Genomic DNA, 21,784 nt, shown 5'->3' on the forward strand with positions numbered 1-21,784 from the left:
ATGTCTTTTCCTGCATAAATTAGTTCAGCTTTCCGGTGCTCCGGTGGGCTGGAAAAGGTGGATACAGTCCTAGGAGACTCTTTCCTAGGTCTGTATCCACCTTTTCCAGCCCACCGGAGCACCTGAAGGCTGAACTAATTTACGCAGGAAAAGTCATTAACTGCCGAGCCGAGAAGTTCGTGACGAATCGAATTTACTGTAAGTTCACTCATCTCTAAAAACCACCCTTTTCTTTGCAACTTGTGGAGTGCTGCATTATATTTTGCTACTATATATATATATATATATATATATATATATATGTGTGAAAAAATAAATCCCGGGGGGCTTCTTTAATACTAATTAGTATAGTAACTAGTCATTTAGTCAAGCTGAGTGTTAGTCGCATGCTTACACTTTGCACACACCGGTCAGGTTCACAGCCGTGCCCAGAAGAACCGCGTTTACCGAAAGCAGTCGCTTTTCCAGACGTTATCCACTTACAACCAAAGCCTCGGAGAAGATAATAATTCTCGTGGACTGAAGCAGGCAGCTGAACAATGGAGCTGGCAGCCCACACTAACTAAAGTCCTTTCAATACCTAAAAGTACATATAAAAGAAATAGATCATCTGCTTTAATATCTGGTCCATTCCTCAGCCGTGTAAAAGGGAATAAAGTTCTTTGGAGCTGGCAGAACAATCAGAACCGCGGTGGGCACCGGGGAGAGAGGGGGCGGGGTGAGTGTGCCGGGAAATTGCTTGTATCCAGCACAATTAGGTTTCCATTTTCTTTAATAATGAAGTGGCTTTTTACTTGGATCTGATTGCGCCGCTCGGAGATGATCGTCGTGGGGACACAGAGGTGCTCTCTCCGCCGCGACAAATCGTTTCTTTTTACAGAATATGAACAAACACTTCAGACCCCGGGAACGGCTTCTGAAGGAAAATTACAAAGCCTGGCATCTCTGTGATAGAGCTGTCCCCCAGGCAGCCGGCCCTTCAATATTACTTACCGAAGACACCGGCAGCAGATTGCAGCTATAAGCAGTATTTTACGGAGAGGGCCCCTTAAGACAGGGACATGTCATTACTTATAGCGTCTTCCTTCCCGTGGAGAGCAGTCAGGATGCTTGAGACTAAGCAGGAGTGACACTTTAAATTCCTTCTGCCCATTCTGCCTGTCCCTCTTGATTTTCCTGAACCTTCAGCTTCTTGGAGTTATCAATTCTTCTGGTATTTTATTGCTTTTTATTACTATGGGTATTATTTTTATTATTAGTATTATTATTTTCGTTATTACGTTTATTATTAGTTTTATTATTAATTATTTTTATTACTATTGTCATTATGATTATTACTATTATCATAATTATCATTCTTACTATTATATTTATTACTATTATAATTAGTATTATTATTATGATCATTATTACTATTATTATTATGATCATTATTACTATTATTATTATGATCATTATTACTATTATGATCATTACTATTATTATTATTATGATGATTATTATTATTATTATTATTATGTTCATTACTATTATTATTTTTATATTATTTTTATGTGTTATTATTTTGGTTAATATTATCATTAGTATTATTATTAGGATCATTATTACTATTATTATTATGATAATTATTACTATTATTATTATTTTGATCATTATTACTATTATTATTATTTTGATCATTATTACTATTATTATTATTTTGATCATTATTACTATTATTATTATTTTGATCATTATTACTATTATGATCATTATTACTATTATTATTATGATCATTATTATTATTATTATTATGTTCATTACTATTATTATTAATTATTTTAATTATTTGTTAATATTTTGGTTAATATTATCATTAGTATTATTATTATGATCATTATTACTATTATTATTATTTTGATCATTATTACTATTATTTTGATCATTATTACTATTATTATTGTGATCATTATTATTATTATGCTTATTATGTTAATTACTATTATTATTAATAATTTTTATTATTTGTTATTATTTTGGTTAATATCATTAGAATTATGATTATAATAATAATAATAATAATTAGTAGTATTATTATTATTTTGATCATTGTTACTATTGTGATCATTACTATTATTATTATTATGATTATTACTATTATTATGATCATTACTTTTATTATTAATTTTTGTTATTTGTTGTTTTGGTTAATATTATCATTAGTATTATTATTATTATTATTATTATTTATTATTATTATTATTATAATATATTTTATTATTTATTATTATTGGTGTTGCTTTCTGCAGCTTGATGATACAATAAATGTAATTAATAATTCTATTGCGTCTTCTATGAAAGTGATCCCGAGCCTGTGGCTCTCCAGCTGTTGCAAAACTACAACTCGCAGCATGCCCTGACAGCCTGCGGCTGTCAGGGCGTGCTAGGAGTTGTAGTTTTGCAATAACTGGGGATCCACAGGCTGGAGACCACTTGTGAAAGGCTGTCAGGGCATGCTTGGAGTTGTAGTTTTTTGCAACAGCTGGAGAGCCATAGATCAAAGGCGATAGGAGCATGCTGAGAGCTGTAGTTTTGCAGTAGATAAAGAACCAACTCAGGTTGTAGACCACTTGTTGAAGACTATAGGAGCATGCTGGGAGATGTAGTTTTGCAGCAGATGAAGAACCACAGGTTGGAGACCACTTGCCAAAGGCTGTCAGGGCATGCTGAGAATTGTAGTTTTGCAACGGCTGGAGAGTCGCAGGTTGGAGACCACTGGTCAAAGACGATTAAAGGGGTACCTGTGGAACCTTTTTTTTTTTTTTTTTTTAAATCAACTGATGCCAGAAAGTTAAACAGATTTTGTTTTTGAAACCTTGGAGAAAGTAAAAAAAAAAATTCACTTTTTCTTGTAATGCATTTGATGGAATAAACCTTTTTGCACCTTTTTTAGCCAGATAGTACACATTGGCCCTCATTTACTATTGCAAACCCGACATGTTTTGTTTGGTTGTGCGCCAGACTTTGCTTCAAAAAATACCCGTCTAACTCCTTTTTACAAAGAAAAGCTGAAAACGGGGCGTGGCCGTCGGGAAGAGGGGGCGGGATCACCGAAAAAGGGGCGTATTCCCGACATTTTCACAAAAAAAACAACATATTTACTAAGGTTTAAAAAGAAAATGTGGTGGATTTGAGCTGAGGAAAACCCCACAGATCAGAGCAGGTGTAAAAATAAAAAAAATAAAGAAAAGCAAAATGTAGGGAAACCTTAGTAAATACAGGGGAAAAAAATTGTAGGGTATTAAAACCCACAAAGAAACCTACACAACACTCTTAGTTAATCAGGGCCATTGTCCACGGTAATTACTAAGGTTTCCCTACATTTTCCACTTTCCCTACATTTTATTTTTTTTTACACATGTTCTGATCTGTAGGGTTTTCCTCAGCTCAAATCCACCACATTTTCTGTGGAAACCTTAGTAAATTTGTTGTTTTTTTTCTGAAAATGTTGGGGCCACGCCCCCTTTTTCAGCAGCAATGCCCCTTTCCCGTCAGCCACGCCCCTTTTTAAGGTTTTCAGTAAAATGGAGAGTTAGTCTGTTTTTTTTTTTTAAATTCTGGCGCAAATTCTGACGCGGACAGAATTTCTGGTGCACAATCTGACAAAACATGTTGGGTTTTACAATAGCAAATCAGGACCATTATTCGACAGGGGGTTATGGCTGATCGGTGTGTGTGTGTATATATATATATATAATATATATATTTATTGCTATTAATGTATATTGATTTATTTAGGTGTGTTCAATCTCGGAGTGCCAGTGGATGCGCTGTTCTTTATTGGTAACCAGTTGGTGGCTACAAGCCATACGGGAAAGGTTGGAGTGTGGAACGCTGTCACTCAGCACTGGCAGGTCAGTCACCACCGATACTTCATGCCCTACTCGAACTATGACAAATGAATCCAATAAATCAGGCCGGTCTTAAAGGGGTTATCCAGGAAAAAACTTTTTTCATATATATATATATATATATATCAACTGGCTCCAGAAAGTTAAACAGATTTGTAAATTACTTCTATTAAAAAATCTTATTCCTTTCAGTACTTATGAGCTTCTGAAGTTAAGGTTGTTCTTTTCTGTCTAAGTGCTCTCTGATGGCACGTGTCTCGGGAACCGCCCAGTTTAGAAGAGGTTTGCTATGGGGATTTGCTTCTAAACTGAGCGTTTCCCGAGACAGGTGTCATCAGAGAGCACTTAGACAGAAAAGAACGACCTTAACTTCAGAAGCTCATAAGTACTGAAAGGATTAAAAAATTTTTTTATAGAAGTAATTTAAAAATCTGTTTAACTTTCTGGAGCCAGTTGATATATAAAAAAAAGTTTTTTTTCCTGGATAACCCCTTTTAAAGTGGTATTCCAGCACCACAGGTTAGGGGATAAGGGTCTGGTCACAGGGGTCTTCACAATATGGATTGGTATTGGCATTGTTAGTGGGAACGACAAGATACTTCAGCGCTATAGTCTGGTACTGCATTTTCCAACCAGGGTGCTTCCTGCTGTTGCAAAACTACAACTCCCAGCATGCCCGGACAGCCGAAGGCTGTCCGGGCATGCTGGGAGTTGTAGTTTTGCTACAGCTGAAGGCACCCTGGTTGGAAAACACTGGTCTAGCATCTCTGATGCTCCCATAGAAAACGCATGCTGTTGTGCCGATACACCGCACCATGCAGCGGTGTAGTGCCGGGCCCTGTTCTAGAGTTCGCACCAGGGAGGGGGATCCCAAAGGTCAGAGGCCAGCGTTCAGATGAACCAGAATACCTCTTTAAAGGGGTATTCCGGTGAAAACCTTTTGCCAGAAAGTTAAACAGATTTGTAAATTACTTCTATTAAAAAATCTTAATCCTTCCAGTACTTATTAGCTGCTGAATACTACAGAAGAAATTATTTTCTATTTGGAGCACAGAGCTCTCTGCTGCCATCACGAGCACAGTGCTCTCTGCTGACATCTCTGTCCATTTTAAGAACTATCCAGAGTAGGAGCAAATCCCCATAGCAAACATATGCTGCTCTGGACAGTTCCTAAAAATGGACAGAGATGTCAGCAGAGAGCACTGTGCTTGTGATTAGAGATGAGCGAACTTACAGTAAATTCGATTCGTCACGAACTTCTCGGCTCAGCAGTTGATGACTTATCCTGCATAAATTAGTTCAGCCTTCAGGTGCTCCGGTGGGCTGGAAAAGGTGGATACATTCCTAGGAAAGAGTCTCCTAGGACTGTATCCACCTTTTCCAGCCCACCGGAGCACCGGAAAGCTGAACTAATTTATGCAGGATAAGTCAACTGCCGAGCCGAGAAGTTCGTGACGAATCGAATTTACTGTAAGTTCGCTCATCTCTACTTGTGATGTCAGCAGAGAGCTCTGTGTTCCAAAAAGAAAAGAATTTCCTCTGTAGTATTCAGCAGCTGATAAGTACTGGAAGGACTAAGATTTTTTAATAGAAGTAATTTACAAACCTGTGTGAATTCGGGTAGAAAAACATACATGGTGCACATCTACAATCTTGTATAATGATCTGATTGCTTCTCAGCATAATATCAAAAACTAACAGGTTGTTAGTATACATTTTTGATCAAAAAGTACAAGCCCACTCGCCACGTCAAGGCCACCTATTTAGAGTGGGTCCCTAACGTCCCTAGCATAAAATGGCGTAGCACTGGGCGGCGACCACCACCGCCGCGACACCAATGCCCACAGGGGGGGAACGACCCACCGGCAGAGCGGCCCCAATGCCACTCAAACCAGTCTATGGGCCGCACCCCCCACAGACACGGCGCCACGGCAGTGACGGACACCGCACAGCACCACACCAGTGTGAACAAGGTGTAATAGCTTGCTTACCATGCTCTCCCAGTCATACTGGGAGGCTGCTAGGAAAGAAATGGCCCATGTGTAGCTAACTACTACTTATATAGGGTTGGGCTGAGGGGATGGGGAAGAGTGCAGCACATGTTAAAACAAAGAAAAAGGAGGGGATAGAAATCACAGTGTGAATTCGGGTAAAAAACAGACATGGTGCACATCTACAATCTTGTATAATGATCTGATTGCTTCTCAGCATAATATCAAAAACTAACAGGTTGTTAGTATACATTTTTGATCAAAAAGTACAAGCCCACTCGCCACGTCAAGGCCACCAAGGCCACCTATCCTTTACACCTTGTTCACACTGGTGTGGTGCGGGGCGGCGTCCGTTGCTGCCGTGGCGCCATGTCTGCGGGCGGGTGCGGCCCATAGACTGGTTTGAGAGGCATTGGGGCCGCTCTACCAGTGGGTCCCCCCCCCCCGTGGGCACTGGTTTCGCGGCGGTGGTGGTCGCCGCCCGGTGCTGCGCCGTTTTATGCTGGGGACGTTGGGGACCTACTCTGAATAGGTGGCCTTGACGTGGCGAGTGGGCTTGTACTTTTTGATCAAAAATGTATACTAACAACCTGTTAGTTTTTGATATTGTGCTGAGAAGTAATCAGATCATTATACAAGATTGTAGATGTGCGCTATGTCTGTATTCTACTCGAATTCATACTTTACAAACCTGTTTAACTTTCTGGCACATGTTGATTTAAAAAAAAAAAAGTGTTTTCCACCGGAGTACTCCTTTAACATAATAATTATCTATAGGATACAGAAAAATTGCCATAATCCAGCTGGTTATGACAAGGGTCAAAAAGAATTTTCCTGTATTCTCTGCTTCCACCAGAAATCATTTGATAGCAGTGTGACCCTCATGGATGTACTGGTAATAGGTCTGGTAAAGGCCTCAGTTCTAGAGGATCGGGGCCCCCCTTTATGTCCTGTTTGGCCTCTGTTTTGTCAATTGGTAAATGGCTACATACCACCTGATAATACAATTCTGTATCATCATCTTCTGAGCTGGAGTTTTATTTATATGAGAATTTCCCTATAAAGCTCCTGCCCTACAGAACTATGAGTTATGGTGTCCAGGACATTATAAAAGGTTACATACATATATACACATACATGCAGATCCTTCTGTTTCCACAGGTACAAGATGTTGTTCCTATAACCAGTTATGACACGGCTGGATCATTTCTTCTCCTGGGATGTAACAACGGATCAATCTATTATATAGGTAAGAATATAAACTAGATAAAATGGAGTCATTTCCTCAAAGTACAAAAGACCATAATATTTATTAGTACATTTATTTAAAACACATAGAGGGGCATTTTTTTTCACTTCCAATCTGCTTACGTGCGGCAAATTTACTATATTGTTGCACTGCGTTAACCCCTTCATGACCCAGCCCATTTTCACCTTCATGACCTGGGCATTTTTTTAAAATCTGACCACTGTCACTTTAAACATTAATAACTCTGGAATGCTTTTACTTATCATTCTGATTCCGAGATTGTTTTTTCGTGACATATTCTACTTTATGTTATTGGTAAAATTGCACTGATATTTGCATCCTTTCTTGGTAAAAAATCTAAAAATTTCATGAAAATTTTGAAAATTTAGCATTTTTCTAACTTTGAAAGTCTCTGCTTGAAAGGAAAATGGATATTCCAAATAAATTACATATTGATTCACGTATACAATATGTCTACTTTGTGTTTGCATAAAAAATTGACAAGTTTTTACTTTTGGAAGACACCAGAGGGCTTCAAAGTTCCGCAGCAATTTTCCAATTTTTCTCAAGATTTTCAAAATCGTAATTTTTCAGGGCCCAGTTCAGGTTGGAAGTGGATTTTAAGGGTCTTCATATTAGAAATACCCCATAAATGACCCCATTATAAAAACTGCACCCCCCAAAGTATTCAAAATGACATTCAGTAAGTGTTTTAACCCTTTAGGTGTTTCACAGGAATAGCAGCAAAGTGAAGGAGAAAATTCTAAATCTTCATTTTTTACACTCGCATTTTCTTGTAGACCCAATTTTTGAATTTTTACAAGGGGTAAAAGGAGAGAAATCACTCTAAAATTTGTAACCCAATTTCTCTCGAGTAAGGAAATACCTCATATGCGTATGTAATGTGTTCGGCGGGCGCAGTAGAGGGCTCAGAAGGGAAGGAGCGACAATGGGATTTTGGAGAGTGAGTTTTTCTGAATGGGTTTTTGGGGGGCATGTCCCATTTAGGAAGCCCCTGTGGTGCCAGAACAGTGGAACCCCCCCACATGTGACCCCATTTTGGAAACTATACCCCTCATGGAATTTAATAAGGGGTGCAGTGAGCATTTACACCCCACTGGCGTTTGACAGATATTTGAAACAGTGGACTGTGCAAATCAAAAATTTTATTTTTCATTTTCACAGACCACTGTTCCAAAAATCTGTCATACACCAGTGGGGTGTAAATGTTCACTGCACCCCTTATTACATTCCGTGAGGGGTGTAGTTTCCAAAATGGGGTCACATATGGATATTTATTGTTTTGCGTTTGTCAGAACTGCTGTAACAATCAGCCACCACTGTGCAAATGTACATGGTGCACTCTCCCTTCTGAGCCTTGTTGTGCGCCCCCAGTGCACTTTGCGCCCACTTATGGGATATCTCCGTACTCGGTAGAAATTGCATTACAAATTTAGAGGGTCTTTTTTCCCTTTTACCTCTTGTGAAAATGAAAAGTATAGGGCAACACAGGCATGTCAGTGTAAAAAATTTATTTTTTTACACTAACATGCTGGTGTAGACCCCAACTTCACCTTTTCATAAGGGGTTAAAGAAGAAAAAGCCCCCCAAAATTTGTAAGGCAATTTCTCCTGAGTACGGCGATACCCCATATGTGTCCCAAAACTGTTGCCCTGAAATACGACAGGGCTCCAAAGTGAGAGAGCGCCATGCGCATTTGAGGCCTGAATTAGGGATTTGCATAGGGGTGGACATAGGGGTATTCTATGCCAATGATTCCCAAACAGGGTGCCTCCAGCTGTTGCAAAACTCCCATCATGCCTGGACAGTCAATGGCTGTCCGGCAATACTGGGAGTTATTATTTTGCAACAGCTGGAGGCTCCGTTTTGGAAACAGTAGCGTACCAGACGTTTTTCATTTTTTGGGGGGAGGGGGGCTGTGTAGGGGTATGTGTATATGTAGTGTTTTTTACTTTTTATTTTAGGTTAGTATAAGTGTAGTGTAGTGTTTTTAGGGTACAGTCACATGGGCAGAGGTTCACAGCAAGTTTGCCGCTGGAAGTTTGAGCTGCAGCGCAAAATTTGCGCCATCTCAAACTTGCAGCACTCACTGTAAACCTCCGCCCATGTGAGTGTACCCTGTACATTCACATTAGGGGGAGGGGCCAAACATCCAGCTGTTGCAAACTCCGAGCATGCCCTTTGGCTGTCCGTGCATGCTGGCAGTTGTAGTTTTGCAACAGCTGGAGGAACACTGGTTTGGAAACACTAAGTTAAGTAATAAACTTTTAAGTGTTTTGCAACCAAACTTAGTGTTTCCAAACCAGTGTGCCTCCAGCTGTTGCAAAACTACAACTCCCAGCATGCATGGTCTGTCAGTGCATGCTGGGAGTTATAGTTTTGCAACAATTGCAACAGCTGGAGACACTGAGGTAGGAAACGGACAATGTTTCCCAACTAGTGTGCCTCCAGTTGTTGCAAAACTACAACTCCCAGCATGCCCAGACTGCCCAGGCATGCTGGAAGTTGTAGTTCGGCAATATCTGAAGGATCAGATGTTGCCGAACTACAACTTCCAGCATGCTTGGGCAGTCTGGGCATGCTGGGAGTTGTAGTTTTGCAACATCTGGAGGTCCACAGTTTGGAGACCACTGTATAATGGTCTCCAATCTGTGCTCTTCCAGATGTTAGAGAACTACAACTCCCAGCATGCCTGGACAGACTGAGCATGCTGAGATTTGTAGTTTTGCAACATCTGGAAGAGCACAGATTGGAGACCATTATACAGTGGTCTCCAAACTGTGGGCCTCCAGATGTTGCAAAACTACAACTCCCAGCATACCCAGAAAGCCAAAGGCTGTCTGGGCATGCTGGGAGTTGCAGTTTTGAAACTCCCAGAGGCAGCAGTGAGATCGCTTTACGGCGATCTCACTGCTGCCAATGAAGATGCCGCACTGCTGCCGGAAACTCGCCTCCGGGACGCAGCGCCGCCGGGACCGCATGGAGTACCTCTGGACCGCCGGGACCGCTCGGGACACCGCTCCGACGGGTAAGTGACGCCGGGGGATGGGTCAGGGACACTTAGCAGAGCGGTGTGTGTCCCGATCCCCGTGATCGGAACTCACACACCGCGCTGTTAAGTATTTTCATAGCGAAACGCTGCTATCAGCTAGTCAGATTTGACCAGCTGATAGCAGCGATCGCTGGGGGGGGTGGGGGATGAAACCCCCCGTGGTCGCATGGTAAGATGGCTGGCTATCAGTGATAGCCACCATCTTTCCGGGCGCTGCGGGATGCCGCGAGTAGCGGCAGTAATGTTCATGACGTACCTGTATGTCATGGGTCGGGAACACCTTGCCACCCATGACGTACAGGTATGTCATAGGTCGGGAAGGGGTTAAAGGGGTTATCCAGGAAAAAATTTTTTTTATATATATATCAACTGGCTCCAGAAAATTAAACAGATTTGTAAATTACTTCTATTAAAAAATCTTAATCCTTTCAGTACTTATGAGCTTCTGAAGTTAAGGTTGTTCTTTTCTGTTTAAGTGCTCTCTGATGACACCTGTCTCGGGAACCGCCCAGTTTAGAAGAGGTTTGCTATGGGGATTTGCTTCTAAACTGGGCCGTTCCCGAGACAGGTGTCATCAGAGAGCACTTAGACAGAAAAGAACAACCTTAACTTCAGAAGCTCATAAGTACTGAAAGGATTAAGATTTTTTTTTATAGAAATAATTTACAAATCTGTTTAACTTTCTGGAGCCAGTTGATATATAAAAAAAAAGTTTTTTTCCTGGATAACCCCTTTAATACATTTTTCGCAGGTAAGCAAAAGTGGGAGTTTTTTTTCTCACCTAAGGGAAAACAATAGTCAGTTTCTGTTAGTTGAGCCAAGGTTTGGCTGGAGTATATTTAGTAGGTTTTTAAAGCCTTAGCGACTTTTTTTCCCGAATGTCACGGTTGATACATTTCTGACTATGGCAAGTCAAAATTGTAAAAACGCTTATGTACGCCAATTTGAAAAAAAAACTATGCTTTTGTCGCACGAAAAAAGACGGTGGCGCAATTGTGAATTTTGTGCGACAGTTATATGCGAAAACACTCGGGTAAATCGGTTGATAAATGTTTGTCATAGAGAACTCCACAAAGTGCGGGAAAGACACCAAAGAGTGTTATACTGGTCCCTGGCATAACACCTCACAAGCTTAAAGGGATGCTCCACTGACCCAGCGTCCAGAACGTTTCGTTCCGAATGCTGGAGGCGGGCTGCAGGGGGTCGTGATGTCACGGCCACACCCCCTCGTGACGTCACGCAACGCCCCCTCAGTGCAAGTCTATGGGAGGGGGCGTGTATATATATATATATATATATATATATATATATATATATATATATATTTAGAGATATATATATATATATATATATTTAGAGATATATATATATATATATTTAGAGATATATATATATATATATATATATATATATATATATATATATATATATTTAGAGATATATATATATATATATATATATTTAGAGATATATATATATATATATATATATATATATATATATATTTAGAGATATATATATATTTAGAGATATATATATATATATATATATATATATATATATATATATATATTTAGAGAGATATATATTTATATATATTTATATATAGATAAAGTTTTTTCCTGGATAACCCCTTTAAGCTTGTGAGGTGTTATGCCAGGGACCAGTGTGACACTCTTTGGTGTCTTTACCCCACTTTTGTGGAGTTCTCTGGTTTTTTATAACAAATGACATTTTTTTCTAGTTTTATATTGTGATCAATGGGAGCTCGTGGTAGCTGTGCTATTGGGGCTATTTTTGTGTCGCTATCTTGCTATATATTAGGGCTTAGTACCCAGTGCATCATCACTGTTTATATCTCAGTCTAACATTTATACCTCTATATGTGTTTGAGGTTTACACTATATAGGAAGGAAGATCAGGTAGTGTATAACTGGGCTGGACACATTTATTATGAATGAAGGAACCAAAAAAAATAAAAATAATAATAAATAAAATAAAAATGCTAATTGAGCCATAACTTTATATCACACACTTAGACGTTCTATGTCGTCATGTGACGCAGTTTATTGTTCTCTTTTGTCTTCTTCGTCTGCTTCTTCCTGAAGCATCTTCCTATTGCACCTGGCGGTACGCAGGTATGATCCTCCTGCTATAAAGATCCTTATATCTGAACTCTCAGTATCACCTCCTCGCCTTGACCTCTTAGGAGTTGAGCATTATCTGTACTCCACACTGCACTCTGTATACACACAGTCTGTCCGTATATATATATCTCAGCCTGTTGGTATATTTACCGCCGCATCTAAAGTAGTCACGAGTCAGGCTACATGGCGCATATAGCGGAAGTCTGCAATAGGACCGAGATAACGTTTGAAAATAACTTTTCCATCTTAAAAAAAGTGTAAAACTAAAGGCCCAAAGTGCATTAAAAAGTTCCCTCCACCTCCTTTCACTGATCCACCATTCTGCCTCCGGTCAGCACGGATGTGACGTTACTGCCGCAGCCGTATTCCTTAGAACGGAGTGTGCCTGCCGAGGCCGCTGTTTTGCTGCGGTGGTCACCTGAGGTCCGCTTCTCATGGAACACCGGAGCGCCGGCCGGTGGCAGAACAGGGAACACCCCTGGGGCCTAGGATTTTGGTATATAACCTGAATCTTCTATAAGCCCATCCTGCGGTAATTTCCTTTTAAACTGTACCTGTTGCTTTAAAAAAAACAAAAAACTTTGACACCTTTTTGAGAAAAGTTGAAAGTTTTGATCAGTCAGGGACTAAGTGCTCAGACCCCAGCAAATCACTAGAATGATCCGGGAGAGAAAAATGCACTGTCCATAAACAATCCCATAGACTTACATTTTATGTTTTTTTTTGCTTCTCGCGGCTTATTCTAGCGATTCATCTGGGTCTGAATGATCAAAACTTTTGACATGTCTCTACAACATATCTAAAGTTTCTGTAAGGGTGGGTTCACACCACGATTTTGCTATACGGTTTCATTAAAAAAAAAAAACGTATGCAACCGCACAGAAAACCGTGCCCATAGACTTCCCATTCAAAACTGTATGCACCATATTGTATACAGTTTTCTCCATTTTTCAAACCACAAGGTTTTTTACTTTTTTTTTTCTGGACAGAAAACAGTAGCCTACCACGGTTTTTGGTCCGGGTGAAAAACCGTATTAAACCGTATACGTTTTTTTTATTTTTTTATTTTTTATTTTTTTTACATGGGAGTCAATGGGAACCGTACAGAACTGTATGTGGGTACGGTTCCATCCTGTTTTCACCATACAGTTTTTGACTTTCCACAGTTTTCTTTCTTAGAATTTCAATCAAACAAGTGAAACTTTATTCATAATGGAGTGAAAAGTTCAAAACGTATACGTTTTTTTTTTTCTTTAAAAAAACCGATGCAACCGGACATCATTTTTCAAACCGTATACAGATAAAAATTTGTACACACGTTTTGATACAGTTTAGTCCGATTTTGAGGAATCAGTTTTTATCAAACACCTGATGCAGGAACTGTATTGCAAAAACGTGGTGTGAACCCAGCCCAAGTGACAGTATCCATTTAAGGCCCCTTTCACACTACAGAACCAACGGATGGAAAAAAAAAAACTGATGCAATAACTGGTAATAACGGATGATAACTGATGACCATCATCCGTTATTTTTAATGTTTTTTTTCTTAAAAAACCTGAAGTTGTTCATCCGTTATTACCAGTTACATCCTTTTTTATATCAGGTTTTTAACCCCTTTTTTTTTTTTGTAAAGTTGTACAGTACAAAAAACGGATGTTTAAAAAAAACCTGACAATAACTGATGATAATGGATGTTTTTTTTGAACAATCGGTTCCCATAGACTTCAATGTTAAATTTGAATGTTCGGTTTTTCACCATTTAAAAAAAAAAAATTTGTGCAGGCAAAAATAACTGACATTAGTAAAAATGGACGTACCTGCAAAAGGATGTTCAAAAAATCCAATTGTCATGAATGGGATTTTTTGACGCCCGTTTTCAGGACTTTTTGCCGAGAGTAATAATGGAGGTTTTTTTTTACAGGATGATACCTGTAGTGTGAAAGGGGCCTAAAGATGTTTCTTCAGCTGAAATTGATCTTTACCCCATCTGTACTGAAAGTCTCTTAGCTGTTGGGTCCTGTGATTAGGAGAAGAGGGACAGATACTATTATGGAAGACTTCAGTTGCCTCTTTCCATCGACTCCAAGTACATAGGAGTAAAAAGTGAGGCTTCCTAGCCCAGTGTTTCCAAACCAGTGTGCCTCCAACTGTTGCAAAACCACAATGCCCTGCATGCCAGGACAGCCTTTGGCTGCCCGGGCATGCTGGGCGTTGTGGTTTTGCAACAGCTGGAGGCACACTGATTGGGAAACACTGTCCTAGCCCTTTCCAAATAGAAGACCCTGTACACCAAACCATTTCCCCAGGGTGGTCAGATGATCACCAGAGGGCCCATACCCTTAGTTTCTGACCGCATCATTTAGGAGAAGCAAAGAAAGCAAAAGGAAATAAATTGTAACCATCAATGAGAACTTGTTTCTGAATCCTCTATAATGTGTGAAATACTTTATTATAGTTCTGCCATTGGATCCGTCCTCCTAGTTATTGTACACGGTTCCCTCTCTACAGACATGCAGAAATTTCCATTACGGATGAAGGACAATGATCTTCTGGTAACAGAGTTGTACCATGATCCCTCCAATGATGCCATCACTGCCCTGAGTGTCTACCTCACCCCTAAAACAAGTGAGTATGGTCCCGGCTGGGTGACCCCCAGAAAGATGAGGCCTTCACACGTGCGGATTTTGCTACCCATTTGAAGTCATCAGGGAGCAAAATCAGCTTCAGAGAATCTGAGGCAAAAGAATCTGCAAGTGTGGACGTACCCTTACACATTCACGAAAATGTAAGCTATAACCTTACATAACCCCGGCGATAACTAGGAGACTTAAAAGGGTTGTCCAGTGGTGAAAAACGTATCCCCTATCCTAAGTATAGGGGATAAGTTTCAAATCACGGGGGGTCCGACCGCTGGGGCCCCCCCGTGATCTCTCTGTATTGGGCCCCGGCTCGCTGGCCAGAAGCAGCAGCCGACACGCCCCCTCAATACATGGCTATGGCAGAGCCGGAGATTGCCGAAGGCAGCGCTCCGGCTCTGCCATACTGTTATATTGAGTGGGCGTGTCAGCCGCCGCTTCGTGCGGTAGTCAACACGCGCCCTTCCCACGGGCTTTCAGGGCCCGGTACAGGAGATCGCAGGGGTCCCCAGCGGGTCGGACCCCCGTGATCTGAAACTTATCCCCTATCCTTACGATAGGGGATACGTTTTTCACCACTGGATATCTCCTTTAAAGGGGTACTCCCCTGCTCAGCATTTGGAATAAACTGTTCTGAATGCTGGAGCCGGCAACGGGAGCTCGTGACATCATAGCCCCACCACCTCATGATGCCACGCCCCACCCCCTCAATGCAAGTCTATGGGAGGGGGCGTGACTGCTTTCGGAACAGCTGCAGCATTCGTAACAGTTTGTTCCAAATGCTGAGCAGTGGAGTACCCCTTTAAGTGTAGGGGCGCTTTTAGAAGGGCCGACTGGAGACTTTACAAGGCTCAATCAATCGTGCAGCCATTTAAATTCACCTTTCTTGGTCGGTACCATTGAGGGTCACAGAAACTGTGGGTAATATGCTCTTGCCACTAGGAGGCGCTGACACTTGGCATACAAAGAAAAGTTGGCCCCTCCTGGCAAGATATACCCCGCCTACTGACCCTGAGCTAATCAGTTTTAGCTTAGTGTCATTTTCCCGCCCCCTGGACTGCTTTGGTACGTCCCACGGTTTCTGTGTCCCCCAATGGTACTGACCGAGAGAAGTTGATTTTTTATTCTTATTTTAGGATCCATTGGGGGACACAGCACCCACCCATTGTTTGTGGCTGAGGTTCGGTTTGTTTTGTCCGAAGGGTTGTGTTCGGTCCTTTTTGTCTGGTTACCTTGGACACCTGTTGGTTTCTTTCTCAGTTGGTCCTCTCCTACTGCTTTGGGACTAAACTGATTATCTCAGGGTCAGTAGGTGGGGCATTTCCTGCCAGGAGGGGCCGACTTTTCTTTGTATGCCTAGTGTCAGCGCCTTCTAGTGGCAAGAGCATATACCCACGGTTTCTGTGTCCCCCAATGGATCCTCCGCGAAAGAGACTTTACGGTAAGCATAAAAAAAATCTACTTTTGTCAGCCGCACATGACCTAAGTACACAGGACGATGTGCAGACGATACTGATACAGTGATCCCTCAACTTACAATGGCCTCAGGTCACAATATTTTCATCATACAATGGTCTTTTCTTGACCAGTGTAACTTGAAACCAGACTCAACATACAATACTACGGATAGTCCAGATCTGCGAAACCTGTCAATGGCCGGAAGAACTGACCAATCAGAACGGGCACTTACTGATAAAACCCCTGTATTCATAAACTGCATGCACTGACTGGCTGTCTGGTAGCGCCCCCTACAGTACAGGTTGGTACTACATGTTCTGTACTATTAACCTGTGCCGGGGATAGCTGCTCCTTTGGACACCAGGTGAGGACGGCTCCATGTTACTTTTTTGGGACACTGAGGGGCACTTATCAAAACTGAACTTGTTTTTAGTTCCGTTTAGTTGCGGAAAAAGTGGCAGCCATGCGCCAAATCAATAGGCACACAGACTTTGATAAATGCCTGCTGAACTGCTCTGGTTAAATGTCATAGAGCAGTGGTGGGGCATGCGACAATTGTAATAAAAGTCACATGGGCCTTAATACAATTGTCGCATGGAGACCTATATAGGGCAGGGTTGACTTGCCCTGGGATTTCTTCTACATCTGGTACGTGCAACATTTTTGCGAATTTTCGCAGAAAAGTCGCACCGGATAAATTAGCGACCACTGGACACTGGGATGACCATTGTATGTTGAAACCATTGTATGTTGAGACCAGAACTTTATGGAAACCTGGTAATTGGTTCTGAAGCCACCAAAATGTCATCCAAAAATAGGAAAAAGTGAGAATGAAAGAAAAATAAGTAGATAACTAATATAGATAAAGCAAATCCTTCCATATAAAAGTAATAAAGATCTGCTGGAGCTGTAAATCACTGTCTATGACAGTGTTTCCCTAACAGGGAGCCCCCAGCTGTTGCAAAACTACAACTCCCAGCATGCCCGGACAGCCAAAGGCTGTCTGGGCATGCTGGGAGTTGTAGTTTTGCAACAGCTGGGGGCACGCTGCTTGGGAAACACTGGTCTATGTAGAGGACAGGAGCTTCTTCAAGGTCCTGTACAGTACATACAATGTCCTAATAAAGTAACATGGAGTCGCCCTCACCTGGTGTCTAAAGGAGCAGGTAACCCTGGTACAGGTAAAGAGTACAGAACATGTAATACCTCCTGTACTGTAGGGGGCGCTACCAGACATCAGTCAGTGCATACGCTTCAGTAATACAGGGGTTTTACCAGTGATTGCCCATTCTGATTGGTCGGTTCTTCCAGCCGTTGACACGATGCACAGATCTGGACTGTCCGTAGCATTGTATGTTGAGTCTGGTTTCAACTTACAATGGTCCAGAAAAGAGCATTGTATGTTGAAACTATTGTATTTTGAGGCCATTGTAGGTTGAGGGATCACTGTACCAGGTTTCCATAGACTTATGGTCTCAGTTTACAACGGTTTCACTATACAATGGTCATCCAGGAACCAGTTAACATTTTAACTTGAGGGACTGATGAAATTTAAATGGCTGCACTAAGAATCCAGTCAGCTGATGAGCAAAGGTTTTGCCGCCACTTTTACACAAGACGATTATGGGAGTAAGGGTTCCAAGGAATGCTCATTTGCCTCATAATAGGTCCATGTAAAAGGTCCTTACGATGGATTTGATGTGGTAGGCCTTTGAATTTTGATGTTGTAGAACCCCTTTAGAAAAGGCAGTTGTTAGTGCAGTGTTTCCCAACCTGATTGCCTCCAGCTGTTGAAAAACTACAACTCCCAGAATGCCCAGACAGCCAACAGCTGGAGGCACCCTGGTTGGGAAACACTGTGTTAGGGTGGATTCACACCACGATTTTCTATACAGTTTTTGGATACGGTTTAAAAAAAAATAAAAAAGTATGTAACCGTACAGCAAACCGTGGCCATAGACTTTCCATTCAAAACCGTATGCACCATATTGCATACGGTTGTCTCCGTTTTTCACACCACACGGTTTTTTACTTTTTTTTTTTTTTCTGGACAGAAAACCGTGGCCTACCACGGTTTTTCGTCCAGGTGAAAAACCGTATTGACCCGTATACGTTTTTTTTTTTTTTTTTACATGGGAGTCAATGGGAACCGTACAGACCTGTATGTGTTTACGGTTCCATCTGGTTTTCACCATACGGTTTTTGACTTTGCACAGTTTTTTTTTCTTGGAATTTCAATCAAACAAGTGAAACTTTATTCATAATGGAGTGAAAAGTTCAAAACGTATACGTTTTTTTTCTTAAAAAACGGATGCAACCGGACATCACTTTTCAAACCGTATGCAGATAAAACTTTGTACACACGTTTTGATAGAGTTTAGTCAGGTTTTGTGGAATCCGTTTTTTTAATCAAAAACCTGAAAAAAAACTGTATTGCAAAAACGTGGTGTGAACCCACCCTAAGTGACTTCTCCACCCATGAATACTTTGAGGACAGCATGTGGTGAGGGTCATGTCATGAGAAGTGCGGCAATAGAACATCCTGTAGTTTATTATATCGTGGAAGGCCAATTGCAGCGTATGACAAACAGAGAGAAAAGAAAGACCACACGAGGCGCCTAGTGCATTATCCCAGATGTTACGTAGAATGAACAGATAGCATTGTGCTCACCTGGAGTGCAAAAGATATGCGCATATATCCCAAATAAATGGGTGGAAACATTTCCTGGATTCCTGGAGGAAAAAAGCCGTGGGATGGTGGTTGCGGTCTAGCGTCCGTCCACAATAGAGCAGGTTAAAAAACAGTGGCAAGAGGTCCCCTTTACGTGCAAAAGATTCTCCAGATGGAATCAGACAGGATGATATATTTTAAAATTACAATGTTTTATTTGATCCAATGACGCGTTTCGGGTATACACCCTTCCTCAGATTGGCACCCTTCCTCATGTGGCCAATCTGAGGAAGGGTGTATACCCGAAACGCGTCATTGGATCAAATAAAACATTGTCATTTTTAAATACATCATCCTGTCTGATTCCATCTGGAGAATCTTTTGCACCTAAAGGGGACCTCTTGCCACTGTTTTTTAAATTGCAGCATATGTCATGTCCTTGGTGGGTTGTATGGCATGTGATCGCACCTCTTATGATTATGTCTTAGGTGCAGGACAGGGGCAGTGTAATAATAAGAAATAGATATGTTGTAAAATGGGTATATATGGCTATAGGCTCCACTGTTATATAACTCATACCAAAGTGATGCAGATGGAAAGTAAATGGATGAAGATAAATTTTATCTAATGTCTACCTTCTTCCGGCATGTTCCATACAGGTGTCAGCGGAAACTGGATAGAGATCGCGTACGGCACAAGTTCTGGAGCGGTCAGGGTGATCGTGCAGCATCCAGAGACCGTCGGCTCCGGCCCGCAGCTCTTCCAGACATTCACTGTCCACAGGAGCCCGGTCACTAAGATCATGTTGTCAGAGAAACACCTAGTGTCTGGTAAGTACAAGACTGTTTAAAAAATACACATTCTAAGGTAACAGCAAAAATGTGTGTGTGTGTGTATGTATATGTATGGTTGGGTGTGTGTGTGTGTGTGTGTGTATGTGTGTATATATATATATATATATCTCTATGTGTGGGATATACAATTGTATATGTGTATAAATACAATTTTGTAAAAAAAATATATATAAATATATAAATATATATATATATATATATATATATTTTTTTTTATATATATAGTGTGTGTGTGTGGATAGACAATTATCAACAGAAAACACATTCTAACGCAATAGCAACAGTGTTTGTATGTATGTGTGCGTATATGGAGATATATATGTATGTGTGTGTGTGTGTTATATATATATATATATATATATATATATATATATATATATATATGTATGTAGTTATAGTCATGGCTGTGGATGTTGGCACCCCTGATGTTTTTCAGGAAAATGAAGTATTTCTCACAGGAAAGGATTGCAGTAACACATGTTTTGCTATACACTTGTTTATTCCCTTTGTGTGTATTGGAACTATGTCCAATTTGCTTTTTTCCTCCCTTTTTTGGTTTAATGTCACCAAACTCCAAAAATGGTCTGGACAAAATTATTGGCACCCTTAACTTAATATTTGGTTGCACATCCTTTGGAAAAAAATAACTGAACTCAGTGGCTTCCTATAACCATCAATAAGCTTCTTACACCTCTCAGGTCTTGCTTTTTTATGTCTCTGTGTCAGCAGTGGGGTCCTCCTGGGTCTCCTGCCATAGCGTTTCATTTCATTTAAATGTCGACGGGTAGTTGGCACTGACACTGATGCTCCCTGAGCCTGCAGGACAGCTTGAATATCTTTGGAACTTGTTTGGGGCTGCTTATCCACCATCTGGCCTATCCTGCGTTGACACCTTTCATCAGTTTTTCTCTTCCGTCCACGCCCAGGGAGATTAGCTACAGTGCCATGGGTTGCAAACTTCTTGATAATGTTGCGCACTGTGGACAAAGGCAAATCTAGATCTCTGGAGATGGACTTGTAACCTTGAGATTGTTGATATTTTTCCACAATTTTGGTTCTCAAGTCCTCAGACAGTTCTCTTCTCCTCTTTCGATTGTCCCTGCTTAGTGTGGCGCACACAGACACACAATGCAAAGACTAAGTGGACTTCTCTCCTTTTTATCTGCTTTCAGGTGTGACTTTTATATTGCCCACACATGTTACTTGCCCCAGGTGAGTTTAAAGTACCATCACATGCTTGAAACAATCTTATTTTTCCACAGTTTTGAAACTGTGCCAATAAATTTGTCCAGACCATTTTTGGAGTTTGGTGACATTATGTCCAATTTGCTTTTTTTCCTCCCTTTTTTTTTGGTTTTTTGGTTCCAATACACACAAAGGGAATAAACATGTGTATAGCAAAACATGTGTTACTGCAATCCTTTTCTGTGAGAAATACTTCATTTTCTTGAAAAATGGGGTGCCAACACTTACGGAGCCATATCTACAGTAAATGGTTTTAAACTATGTTTTTTTTATTTTACTTTAGTTTGTGCTGACAATAACCATGTCCGAACCTGGACAGTAACTCGCTTCAGAGGAATGATCTCTACCCAGCCGGGGTCTACTCCTCTCGCCTCCTTTAAAATCCTGTCCCTGGAGGAGACCGAGAGCCATGGCAGCTATTCTTCAGGCAATGATATAGGTACAGTACAGATTTGTATGTTACATACACTCCTAGTGCGTGCATGTGCTGGTGTGAGGTAGGTAGACTGTAGGTAGTGTGAGGTAGCTGGACTGAACAGTCTCCACAATATTCATTTTATTATTTTTATT

At 40.9% G+C, this 21,784-nt stretch overlaps 1 protein-coding gene across 1 annotated transcript in view; it reads left to right on the forward strand.

Annotated features, from left to right (window-relative positions):
- The window catches only part of KCTD3 (potassium channel tetramerization domain containing 3), a 103,307-nt gene that overhangs the window by 70,234 nt on the left and 11,289 nt on the right, over positions 1-21,784 (forward strand). Inside the window, exons 10-14 of the mRNA XM_056568339.1 lie at positions 3,778-3,893; positions 7,043-7,130; positions 14,859-14,975; positions 19,775-19,945; positions 21,498-21,653. Of these exons, the coding sequence (XP_056424314.1) occupies positions 3,778-3,893; positions 7,043-7,130; positions 14,859-14,975; positions 19,775-19,945; positions 21,498-21,653 (648 nt within the window). The remainder of the gene's footprint in view (positions 1-3,777; positions 3,894-7,042; positions 7,131-14,858; positions 14,976-19,774; positions 19,946-21,497; positions 21,654-21,784) is intronic.

Source organism: Hyla sarda, chromosome 3 (assembly GCF_029499605.1).
Source record: "Hyla sarda isolate aHylSar1 chromosome 3, aHylSar1.hap1, whole genome shotgun sequence".
In the NCBI taxonomy this organism is placed as follows: domain Eukaryota; kingdom Metazoa; phylum Chordata; class Amphibia; order Anura; family Hylidae; genus Hyla; species Hyla sarda.